The following is a 12622-nucleotide window of genomic DNA, read 5'->3' on the forward strand; positions in this document are numbered from 1 at the left end:
CCTGTGTAGGTATGCAATTAAAGAATGTGTTCAGTATCTGTTTGCTTCATTATAGTTCCAGCAATTATTCTTACAGATCATACCCACATTGAAAAGCTTATTGGAAATCCATAAGGAGTAGTGCATACGTCAAAATTTACATTTGAATATGGTGGAGCAGTTTAGCAGTATTAGTTGATTTCCATGTATTTGTCCAGGAGTCCTGAGAACTTGGTAGTTATGTTTTGCTCCCACCTAGTTCCATTTTGTTTCTGTTTTACTGTTTTAATAAATGTGGAGTTAGTTTTCATAAATAGTTTAGATCCTGCTTACCTTGTGTCCATTTAATGATAGCTAGAGTAATATATTGAAAAGGACTGTCAAGCCTAATGCATTCACTTTTCTAGCTGCACATTTCTCACCTTTGAAATATTTCCTGGGTGTCAGACTGGATACGGAAACATTTCAGCAGTAACTCGGCAGGTCATCAGGTGGAGCTGTGCAGCTCTACGCTGGGGCTGTTTAGGTCCGGAAATGATGTCTGGATCCTATATAGGTGCCACCTCTGTGTACTGACGTCAGTTGGTTTTGGAGCAGTCTGCACCCACGAATACAGAGCCCCAGGAGAAAATTGATCATGACCAATGTGAAGATTCTTAGACTTGGGATCATCTAAATTGATAAATTCTAATCACAGAACGGGCAGAATGGGAGGATCAATGGGGAATCTGTGGCTAGATAGGTTCTACCAAAAGAGCATTACCGAAGGTAAGTAACTTGTTCTTCCGATAGACACCTATAACGTCCTTTTAAAGAAAATCCACTCGAGCAGCACCAAAATGAACACAAGTAGCTGCGCTGTGTGGTGCAGTTTGCTCTAAATCACAATGCCAGCAGAGCAGCGTGCGTATTTCCGTCCGTTGGCGGAACTCCGAGGAAACTCGCAAAGTTTTTATGTAACTGCGTAATTCCGGGGAGTCAAATTTCATGAGTTCTGCTCACCCCTACATAAAACCCTCTGGTAAGTGCTGGCAGGTTCTGTCACTCCTCCAACACTTGTATGTAGTCAGTACAGACCAGAGGAGGGTTTGTGAGATGTCCGGCTGTTCTTATAACTCTGTATGGTGACTGGCTACACTCATGGCCCTAGTAGTCATGGATACTCTATTGAGCTTCTCCAAAAATATTTGGGTACACAGCACACGTTTATTGAAGTGACAATTCAGCTGTAGGTTAATTATCAATGATACAGTACAGGTACAAACAACCTACATGAATGTTTGGCTTTCAAATTTCCAAAGTCAGTGGTAGGTTAAAACAAAAAGGTTGGAAAGTGGTCCTCAAAGTTTGAAAGTATACCTATATGACGGCCTTTACCGGAACACTTTGCTAAAAAATAATCTATTTCAAGTTTTAGCTTCAGTTGGTAAGTACATTTTTATATCCTCTAGAAAGAATAATTGTATAGTGCACCATCAGTAAGTCAATAATCAATCGATGTCTATGTTTGGACATTGATCCACACCTCCTCTTTCAAAGCAGTTGTGTTAATCGGTTTTGTATGTAGCTATGACTGTCTTTCATTTTTGTCCATATAAGAATTATGCCAGTGAGATATTGGTGCTTACAATTGTTGTCATTAAACATAGCAAAAACCCCAAGGTAATGGATGGAATCCTTGAACTAATCGCGGCCTCTGGCAGTTGCTTGCTCTGCATCCCTATCCATTGTTTTTCGCCCACCCTACCACCTCAGTTTGGACCCTGCCATATACAAATCAGTTCAGACCCTGTACCTCATGGGAACAGTCCGGCCTGAACCTTGGTTCCAGTGGCACAGTGAGCTCGGGACCCACCTCTGGGCATACCTGGCACACTCAAGACGTCAAATCCAAAAACAACAAGGTGATGGATGTAATGCTTGATTTAATTTTTGTCACTGGTAATCAATTGTAGCCACTCAGGCCGCTTCCCAGTCATTGTTTTTTGTCCTTAATGCCACCTGGCCTCGCCGTTCAGGCTGGACTGTTCCCATGAGGAGCAGGGTTAAAACTGATTTGCATCTGGTTAGGTCCAAACTCTGGTGGGGGAAAAACTATGGATTGGTTGTGGCCCGAGCGATTGCCAGTGGCTGAGATTATTTCAAGCATTCCATCTATCAACTTGTATCTGTATAAGAAACAGCGTCATCATTTTTAATCGCTTTAATCCTTCACTGAAGGCACAGCAGGAGTCAGTAGACTGCTTTACTAGAGAGATTTCGTATCATAGTGATGCATTTTACACTGCAGCAAAGGAATCCTTTCTGTAATGACAGCTTTGGAAAATGAAAGACCAAAAGCTGCCGCATTAAATTTCTAAACAAAGGGCAAAATAAATCAGCCGAACAAAGAATTATCTTAGATTTATGGTAACATACGACCTCACTCTAGGAGTAAATTGAATATCTTAATTGCCTGAATATAGAACAGTTGTACTTTATGGGCTAGTTTTAACAACTATATTCACTGATACATACGTTCACTTTTAAGCACAAAAAACACTGAACCACAAAAAAACTAAATGTGCACGCTAGTAATTTTTTGTTTTTTTTGTTTTATATGGCGCAAACTCGACCCTAAGGTATCCGTGCTTTACATGAGCACCATTTGCAATACATACGGACACATTAATTTTGTTAGACATGGGTTTCAAAGATTTTTTTTCTACAGTCAACTTTCTTTTATTTTGCCAAGTCTTCTTTTCCTACTTTTCACTCATGTTCTCTTTTATTTTTGATCGTGGGCGCTGTTTTCAGAAGATGAGGATTATGTTATTACAAAGTGATATTGTATTTTTTCTTATGTGTAATTTCTGCAATGATGCTTTAACACATCATGCTGTACACCCCACTATGCCCCATTCCAATCCACTCCAGTAACCACCCCAGGCCAATCCAGTCCACCCCATTCCAATCCAAACCAGTCACCCTGGTCCAATCTACTCCAATACTCCCAACTCAACCCACCCCACTCCAATCTGCCCCAGTCCAATTCACCCCACTCCAGTCCAGAATAATCTGCCTCATTCCAATCCAAAACAACCTTACGAAATCCAGTCTTACGCACTACAGTCTGCCCCGCTTCAATCCAAAACAATCTGCCCCACTCTAAAACAATCTGCCCCACTCTAAAACAATATGCCCCACTCTAAAACAATCTGCCCCACTCCAATCCAAATCAGTCTGCCCCACTCTGATCCAAAGCAATCCGTCCCACTCCAATCCAAAACAATATGCCCCCAATCCAATCTGCCACACTCAAAATCCGCCCACTCCAATCCACCCCACTCCTGTCCGCCGCCGTCCATTTCGATCCACCACAGTCCAATCCGATCCACCCCACTCGAGTCCAATCCACCCCAATCCAATCCATCCTCTTCAGTCCAGCCCAATCTACCCCTTCACTCTAGTGTACACCACTCAAACTAACCTACTCTAATTCAATCCACCATACACCAGTTCAATTCACCCCACCCCAATCCACCCCATCTCACCCCAACCCACCCCAACCCAATCCACCTCACGCCATTTAATCCACCCCATCCAATCTAGCCCATCCAGTCCACCCATTCCAATCCACCCCACTCAGTCCACCCCACTCTCCCCTAATCCAATCAACCCCATCTTCTCCTGTCCAATCCACCCCACTACCTCAATTCACTCCAACCCACTACCTCAATTCACTCCAACCCACTCTACCCTATTCCTCTCTACAACACTGCACTTATATGAGACTGTCTGCCACTGAAACACTGAACTCTACTCCCCTCTGCTCACTCTACAACACTCCACGCCACACATATTTAGCCATGCTGAACAGCAGACACACTTGTGTACAACATGACAAAACCACATTGCCAACTCTAATAGCTCCTGTTTAAAGTTTCTACTTGGGTGCTATTAAATTTTTCTTGAATTGACGAACGTAGAAATGTGCGATTCATCAGCATAAATCTAACAATGTTAACATCTCCCAGATAGTAAGAAAAACTTGGTCCTCAGCTTATTCCAAATGTGTCAGTAAATAGTTATTGTGTATAGATACCTCTTTACGTTTTTTTTAATTAGCATTATTTTCATAGAGATTTTGTAGGGTTCGCCCCAGAGCGCAGTGGATCACTTTACGCAGGTCTCTGCTGAAGTGTGGTCTACAGGAGCTTGGATGGGCGTTTTCCACTGCGCTGAAGATGTATAATTCATAAGTAGGTGGTGAATTGCAACAGTGCAGGTAGCAGTGTCCAGCTGGGGTGCACACCAGAAGTCACTCCAGTAATACAAATGAGTTCATATTTTGTGTGGATAAAGAAGCAACCAGGATGGGTAGGCAAGATAGTGGTGATGTAAAATCTGTCATAAGTTCAAATTTGTTCTTGTTTTAGATATTAGTATGTTCCATAGTCTCAAAATGTGTTTTGCTTTTCTTTACAGGGTAACTTCTTTCAAAATATAGGTTCTATTACTCTATTTGCTGTATTTGGAACTGCAATATCAGCTTCTGTTGTTGGAGGAGGAATCTTTTTTTTAGGACAGGTAAGATGCATTCAAGCTTGAGACCTAAAATCATACATTTAAATATGTTCACAAAATAAAACTCTAAACATTTTGCATAATTGTTAATGTGTCCCTTGACTCTTCCAAATAGCTTGGTGCCCCTTTCTGGGCCAACCATATAGATATTGTTTTCCAAGGACCTTCCAGTTTGGTGTCTGGTCTATATGATAACATAAAAAGACCTTTCAGGAGTCAACTGATAGGCGTCTCAGCTCATGTTGGTTGTCTTGAGTACAGCATTTGATTGGGCAGAGGTATGTGCTTCCACTGAAAACAAGTGTTTTGATTGCACTTCTTGTCTTGTGAGAAATTATGCTCAGTAAAGAATGGCTATGTTTGTTACGGTGGCAAGCCAGTGGTCAAGGCAATAGGCTTGATGTGTTATTTAAGAAAAGCTACAATAAAGGCAGTCGGCCCGTTTTATTTATTGTGGGATGCATGGGCTAAAGACAAGATGCCTTTAAGGGTGGATTGCTATTACTCTGTATTAAAGCCTGCACAGTGAGATTTTGTTATATGTAATCTCACAGATTGCCATAGGAGGCAAGGATTTTGGTGTTAGTCAAAAGGGTAATACCCTCATCAGACCATTGAAGGGACAACCCTCTGGCGACTTGTCAGAAGTCTTCCCCCTTCAACAAACCACAGAAAAAAAGGTTTTCACTGTGATAATCCTTGGTAGTCCCTCTTAGGAGACATTTGCCACATGTAATTGTGCACATATGTGTAATTTTATGACTGCATGCCTGATGATATGCTTGTGGGAAACATAAACAACAGTAAACCTGAGGTTTTATGGTGCCAAACCAATGATAAAGGATATAGGCCTGAAAGGGTATTACAAAGCCAGTAGGCCTGACTTACTTTTTTGTGAAAAGTGTGGTTAGACAATTTCCTTTTAAGTTATATTCTTATTACACTGTGCTTAAGCCTGTAGACAGGTATTTTGTTACATAGAATCTCAAATAACTATGAAGTAGGCTAGGGTTTTGATGTTAATGACCTACTTTAACAAACTGTGGAGAAAAGTTTGCACTATACCATGGCCGTATTGTCCAGCTGCTGAGGGTTATACCGGTTGTTGAAGGCCCTGATCTCCAGTTATAGGCCAGAGCCACAGGTGAGGGCTAGTAATGAGGGAGAGGGCCTTTAACAACTGGTATATCCCAAGGTAGAAAGGCTATAAGGTTATTAGAACATTCTACCTACTGAGGGTAGAATGTTCTAAGTTAGAAAGGGAGAAACATGAAGACAAACATTGGAATGTTGGAGCTCCGGGCTTATATGAGGCATTATAACCCCAGAGTTACTCCATTGTCTATAGTGGAGCTCCCAACATTTCAATGTTCTTATATAGCTTTAGAGCCCACCTTAACTGGCTCTACGGGCCATTAAAGGCTCACTCCAGCATTAAAGGCCCACTCCAGGCTTTTAATGGCCGGTAGAGTCCAGTAAGGAGGGCTTTAAGGCTATTGGAACATTCTGCCCCTAAAGGTAAGAATGTTTTAATTTGCCAAACAAAGCCCTAGTTGGTTGAAATCGCTTTGGGCTCTGTGATGCCTTTGTTAAACATTGGAATGTTGATGCGCCAGGCTTCTACTGGCCGTTAGAACCTGGGAGCACTTAATTGTTTTTAATGGAGCTCCCAACATTTCAATGTTCTAATAATTATTAAGCCCTCATAACAATTTTTTGTAGTTTTGAGAGCTGTAATTATGAAGATATTTTAAATTTTTTTGCAGTATACATGATTTTTGCCTCACGTCAAAGCTTATGTTTAATACAGTGGATCTGAGTTGGTTATGATGACAAGCCCTTGATAAAGGCCGTAGGTGTGATTGGGGATCGTTATCTCAAATACCATGGGTATGATCTGATTATAATACATGAGATTCTGTAATCCCTTTATAAGCTTCCAGCTATAATTTCTTTATATTAAGTGACTTGTGATTGAACACTCACCTGCATTGGCGGAACCATCGAAGCCTTTGTATCCTCATCCTCTGATCCACCATCCATGGGTCTTGTAAAAGTTGCCAAAGTGGGCTTGGTCTTCATACATCCCGCTTCTGGAGCCTTGTCCTCTAGGAGCATTTTCGGAGTAGGGGCCGTCAGCCGAGCAGCCTCTGCCTCAGTTGGCCCCATGGAAAACCCCAAAGGAAAAGACCATCTTGATGGAGGATTGGGTCTTAGTGAAGTGGGCAGTGAAGGTACTGACAAATTTCCCCGGCTCCTTAATAAATGGTGCACCAAAAAGGCCTTTCTCTAAGCCACTGCCCCTGTCTCTGAGTCTGCTAGGTCCCCTAACTTAGATCCATTTTGATAAAAAAAAGAGCTCCTCCTCTCTGTGGATAGATCACAATGGCATTGTCCATCAAGGCCAATGCCTGTTACGGCTACCCAGAAGAGCATGCAGGGATATATGGTCCCCCAAAACCTTGGCATCTTCTGTCATGTCCAGGATCCTGGTGAGCGGGCCAAGGGCATCCAGGAGTTGTGCTGGCACACCCTCCAGGACCTGTCAATGCCCTTATTAGGGTCTTTAATAAACGTTTCCAAAAAAGTGGGCATTATATGGTCTAGCTCAGGTGTTAGTCTACTTTGCCCTCAAAGGATTGCCGGGGGCCTTAAGCTTTAAGCCAATTGCGGGCATCTTTCACCAGCAGGGTTCTGATCTGCCCTGCCATATAATTTGGCACTTTAGAAGAGGGTGTCCATTGGGCGGAACGGGGGTCTATTAGTTCTTTGGGATATGACATGTCTGACCCTTCATCTTGAGGGTGGGGACTCTGTGGCCGGGGTTGCAGGGAAAGGGCACCAAGGGTGTGACGGGCCAGGTTCCACGTCCGTGTCCCTGTGGACATCATCGTCCAGGGGCGTGAAAGATGTTGGGTTTACTAATTCTCTTGTGGACTCCCCAGGCACAGGGGCCGGTGGGGCCTGGTTCAAGATTGCTTCTCTGAGGTGCGCAAAGGTGTTGTGATCCAACAAACACACAGGACCCTCACAACCAACACACTGAACCCTCATCAACCAACCCAGACACCTGGAAACCAGCGATTGACAACTGGACAGCCCTCACCACCGAAGACACACTGAAGACAATGAAGTCAATCTACTCGGGCCCCCACGGACCCCTGCCCACACCACATCTTCAACAGAGCCGCCGACATCATCGCACTCATGCTGTGCCACACCATCAACTGCTCCCTGGCGACCGCCTCGTTCCACAACGACTGGAAACACACAGAGGTCAACCCCCTCCTAAAGAAACCCACACCGGACCCCACCAACCTCAAAAACTACAGACCCATCTCCCTGCTCCCTTCCCAGCCAAAGTCATCGAGAGAGCCATCATCAGCCAATTCGCCGCATTCATTGAAGAACACAACATCCTCCTCCAAATCCGGGTTCAGAAGAAAACACAGTACGGAAACCGCCCTCCGTGCCGCAACAGAAGACATCCGCACCCTACTAGCCAAAGGAGAAACAGTAGCCCTCGTCCTCCTCGACCTCTCAGCGGCTTTCAATACAGTCTCTCACTGCACCCTATTACACAGACTCTACGACGCAGGAATCCAGGACAAGGCCCTCGACTGCATCCGCTCCTTCCTTTCTGGCAGAACGCAGAGGGTCAGACTCCACCCTTTCCTCTCGGACCCTACACCCACCACCTGCGGAGTCCCCCAGGGCTCCTCCCTCAGCCCAACGCTCTTCAACGTCTACATGGCTCCACTCGCCCCATCGTCAGAACCTACGGACTCAGCATTGTGTCATACGCAGACGACACCCAACTCATCCTCTCCCTATCCAATGAGCCCAACACCGCCAGACACAACTTTCAAGAAGGCATGGAAGCCGTCGCCAAATGGATGAAAAGCAGCTGCCAACAACTAAACACCAATAAAACAGAAGTACTCATCATGGACCCAAAGCCCGACACCTGAAGCAACACCTGGTGGCCCCCGCCCTTGGAAACCCGCCAAGCCCCACGGACCACGCAAGGAAACTGGGAACCATCCTGGACTCCGAGCTCAAAATGGACCGCCAGATCAACTCTGTCTTGTCTTCCTGCTTCCACACCTTCCGCCTCCTTCATAAGACCTTCAAATGGATCCTCCTCAAACACCGAAAGACCTTCACTCACGCCCTGGTCACCAGCAGACTCGACTACGGCAACGCACACTACGCCGGAATAAACAAAAACCTCACCCGCAAGCTACAGACATTCCTGAACACGCCGCAATACTGGTCCTCAACCTGCCAAAATACTGACACATCTCCCAGCACCTGCGCACACTCCACTGGCTCCCCATTGAGGCGAGAATCCCCTTCAAGATACTCACTCACGCACACAAGGCCCTCCACGGCACCGAACCAGCATACCTGAACCGCCGACTCAAATTCCATGCACCCCAAAGGACCCTATTATCAGCCCAGCTCTCCTATGCCGTGCTCCCCCACACCAGAAAGAGCAGATCGGGAGGCTGCTCCTTCTCCTTCCCCGAGGGCAGAGCCCAGAACGACCTTCCGCTCGCTCCCCATCTTAGCAAGAAACCTCAAAACCTGGCTCTTCGACAAACCCCCTCCTTGATGGAATGGAACCTGCACCCACCTACATCCCTAGCGCCTTGAGACCCTTACGGGTTAGTAGTCGTGCTTTAACAAACCCCTGCCCTGATTGATTGATTGACCCCTTCCTCCCGGGGGTGTTTGGCCAGTAGGGGATCCCCATTATTGGTTTGGACTGGAATGGGGGTGGGGCCTACAGCACCTTGAGCTTGAGCCAATTTTGCACATTCGCACACACTCTGCTGTGACAAGTGCAGTTGCATGGGAGCCATGGCTTCTTCAGCGGCACAGTAAATGGATGCGTCTACTGCATCATAAAATTCATCGTCCCGTGGGAGTGCAGCTAAAGGATCCTCTTCATAAAGAGCGTCACCCTCTTGATCCTTGGCAGTGTTTACAAATGGGGCATAACAAAGAGGGGCAGTGGTAGCAGAGTTTCCGCTAGTTTATTTTTAAAGAAGCACCGCGCTATCTGGAGCACTCTGGTTTCTGTGCAAAGTGCTAATCTATATGGCAGCTAGTACTAGTAGTGGGATAGCCGCTTAGTGGAAGCTTAAGCGGGCGGTATATACAGTGCCTACCTGCGCATCGCTAGCAAATTGGTGTGCTGGGGTCCAGTCAGTCAATACTGAGCAAAGGCTCACTTTCATAGGAGGTCCAAGCCCAAGGGACACCATCTCCCTGGCTCTTTTTTTAAATATGGGGTGTGGAAGCCAACTGGGAGTGTGTCCCGCAGTGCAGATCCCAGTGGGGCATCTAATAGAGGCACTCAGTACTGATCCTTCTGGGCATCAGTTACCAACTCGCTCAGACTTGCAAGCCTGTACAGACCTTCCATATGGGCGTCCCTCTCCAGGGGCTGGTAGAGTCTGAGGCAAAAGGTGTGGAATTACAGACCCTCCGGGACTGGAATTCCAAAATCGCCTGTAGTGGGCCATAGAAAAACGGCGCTCCCAGTGAGGGGAGGATCCCACTGCACTCTGCTAATGCCAGAATGTATACTATGGTCGCATAAGAGCGCAAAGGGTTCCTGTGACACTGCAAAAACATGTGCACTTGTACAAAATTAGGCAAACAGCACATATAATGCAGAGTGAGAAGATGAGAAACACTTATCTGGGCTGCGAGCAGCGTAGAAGGAGGCTTCGGTGACAGAGGCAAAGGGCTGTTTTGGGGATACTAGCCTCTGATTGGATGCCTGCTGGATTGTGGGGCTGTTGGACATCATTTGTTTTTATCATTCCTAGTGTTCCATGCAAAATGTCGTTTTGTTTGGTCAAGAAAAGGGGCTGCTATTCAATAAAGTGGAGAAAGATAAAGCATAATACTCACCCTCTGTCCTGACATAGAATTGTTGTCACACCCTGTTAAAACTGGAAGGTATCTATTTTGTTACACGAAATCCGCATATTACTGTTGAAGGCAAAGCTTTTGGTGCGGATTTACACCTTTGACAATTACTATGGGTAGATGGTTTGCTCTGTAATAATTCAAGCTAGATTCCCAATAAAAACGACCTGACTTGCTTAGCTGGTTACCAGGATCTAGTAATAACAAGCATTGGAAATGCAATAGGTCTCGCATTAGGAAAGTTTGAGCTATTGGTCTTATAAATGACATTTTTTTTATTTATGTGTTGTTTTTTAAAATAGCTAAATTAATAGCTTTGTCATTTACTATACCAATAGTTATAACTTTCGCAAATGTGACACCTGTAGCATTTGTAATGCAACATGTTTTGTATTTACGTGACTTAGATGTATTGATATTACAAATAACAATGGCTTTTAATTTTTTTAAATAATTAATACTTAAATAATTTATTTAATTTGTAATGTCAATAGCTTAAACTTTTGTAAATAATTTTTGTGAAGATTATGTTTAGTGTTTTTTTATTGTGACGAAAATCCAAGAACAGAAGTGAAATATTAACATCTTTTTTGTGATTTGTAATAAAGTTTGAAAGCTTTAAAACAGCTTGAAACATTGAAAGAACATATTTGAACCAGTGATGCTGTGGTGGTGCGGAGTGATACTGTGGTTGCGCTGAGTGATGCTGTGGTTGCGCTGAGTGATGCTGTGGTTGCGCTGAGTGATGCTGTGGTTGCGCTGAGTGATGCTGTGGTTGCGCTGAGTGATGCTGTGGTTGAGGGGGTGTGAGGGTGAGGGAGTGAAGGGGTTTGACGGTGAGTGAGGGGGTGTGAGGGTGAGTGAGGGGGTGAGTGTGAGTGAGGGGGGAGAGGGGGGTGAGGGGGTGTGAGGGTGAGGGTGAGTGAGGGTGTGTGAGTGTGTGAGGGTGAAGGGGTGTGAGGGTGTGTGAGTGTGTGTGAGAGGGGGTGTGAGGGTGCGGGGTTGAGGATGAGGGTGAGTGAGGGTGTGTGAGGGTGAGGATGTGTGAGGGTGAGGGTGTGTGTGAGGGGGTGTGTGAGGGTGAGGGTGTGTGTGAGGGTGAGGGGGTGTGTAAGGGTGAGGGGGTGTGTAAGGGTGAGGGGTGTGTAAGGGTGAGGGGTTGTGAGAGTGTGTGTGAGGGTGTGAGGGTGAGTGAGGGTGTGTGTGTGTGTGTGAGAGTGAAGGGGTGCAAGGGTGAAGGTGAGGGTGTGAGGGTGAGTGTGAGTGTGGGTGTGAGAGAGTGTGAGGGTGTTTCAGGATGAGGGTGTGTGAGAGGGGGTGTGAGGGTGCAGGGTTGAGGATGAGGGTGAGTGAAGGTGTGTGAGGGTGAGGATGTGTGAGGGTGAGGGTGTGTGTGAGGGTGAGGGTGTGTGTGAGGGTGAGGGTGTGTGTGAGGGTGAGGGGGTGTGTAAGGGTGAGGGGGTGTGTAAGGGTGAGGGGGTGTGTAAGGGTGAGGGGGTGTGTAAGGGTGAGGGGGTGTGAGGGTGAGTGTGAGTGAGGGTGTGTGAGGGTGAGGTGGGTGAGTTAGGGGGTGTGAGGGTGAAAGGGTTGTGAGGGGGTTGTGGAATGGGATAGGTGAGACCTAAAAATCTATCCAACAGCTGTACTGAAGGAGTAATGTGAAGTTCAATAACCAATCAAATGTGAGAAGTGATCCTTCTTGTTTTAATAATAAGGTTTAGGACATCCCAGTAGAACAGCGCACAGCAAACAACCGCAGAAGGCGTAGCAGACTGCCAAGTTACGGAAGCTCCTGCACTTTTAATGGTTTTCAGCTGGCTCCCAAAATGGGGTAGAGGACTTTTATGTTCCGATTTGCTGCACAGAATTGCAAAGGAAAAGATTATAATTTTTATGAATTCCATAGTTCTTGAACATGCTGGGGAGCACCTTCAAAGCGCAAACAACGTTTTTAACAGCTTCCTTAAATCGTTGTGATTGGGTGGGTTTTTGGTGGTCAAAAGGACAGCATTCAGGCTGGTTTTCTCAACTATGGAAAATGCTGCATAACCAATGAGTCCCCTCTAAATGCACAAAGGCATTAAAGGGCTTTACCTGCAGAGCAGTGTGAACTGCAGTGGTAGATCAGCTG

At 45.7% G+C, this 12622-nt stretch overlaps 1 protein-coding gene across 1 annotated transcript in view; it reads left to right on the top strand.

Moving 5' to 3' along the window:
• SLC9A8 (solute carrier family 9 member A8) overlaps positions 1-12622 on the top strand; it is a 431266-nt gene that overhangs the window by 182176 nt on the left and 236468 nt on the right. The window contains exon 6 of the mRNA XM_086932630.1: positions 4447-4548. Within this exon, the coding sequence (XP_086788756.1) occupies positions 4447-4548 (102 nt within the window). The remainder of the gene's footprint in view (positions 1-4446; positions 4549-12622) is intronic.

This window comes from Lissotriton vulgaris, chromosome 7 (assembly GCF_964263255.1).
Source record: "Lissotriton vulgaris chromosome 7, aLisVul1.2, whole genome shotgun sequence".
Lineage (NCBI taxonomy): Eukaryota > Metazoa > Chordata > Amphibia > Caudata > Salamandridae > Lissotriton > Lissotriton vulgaris.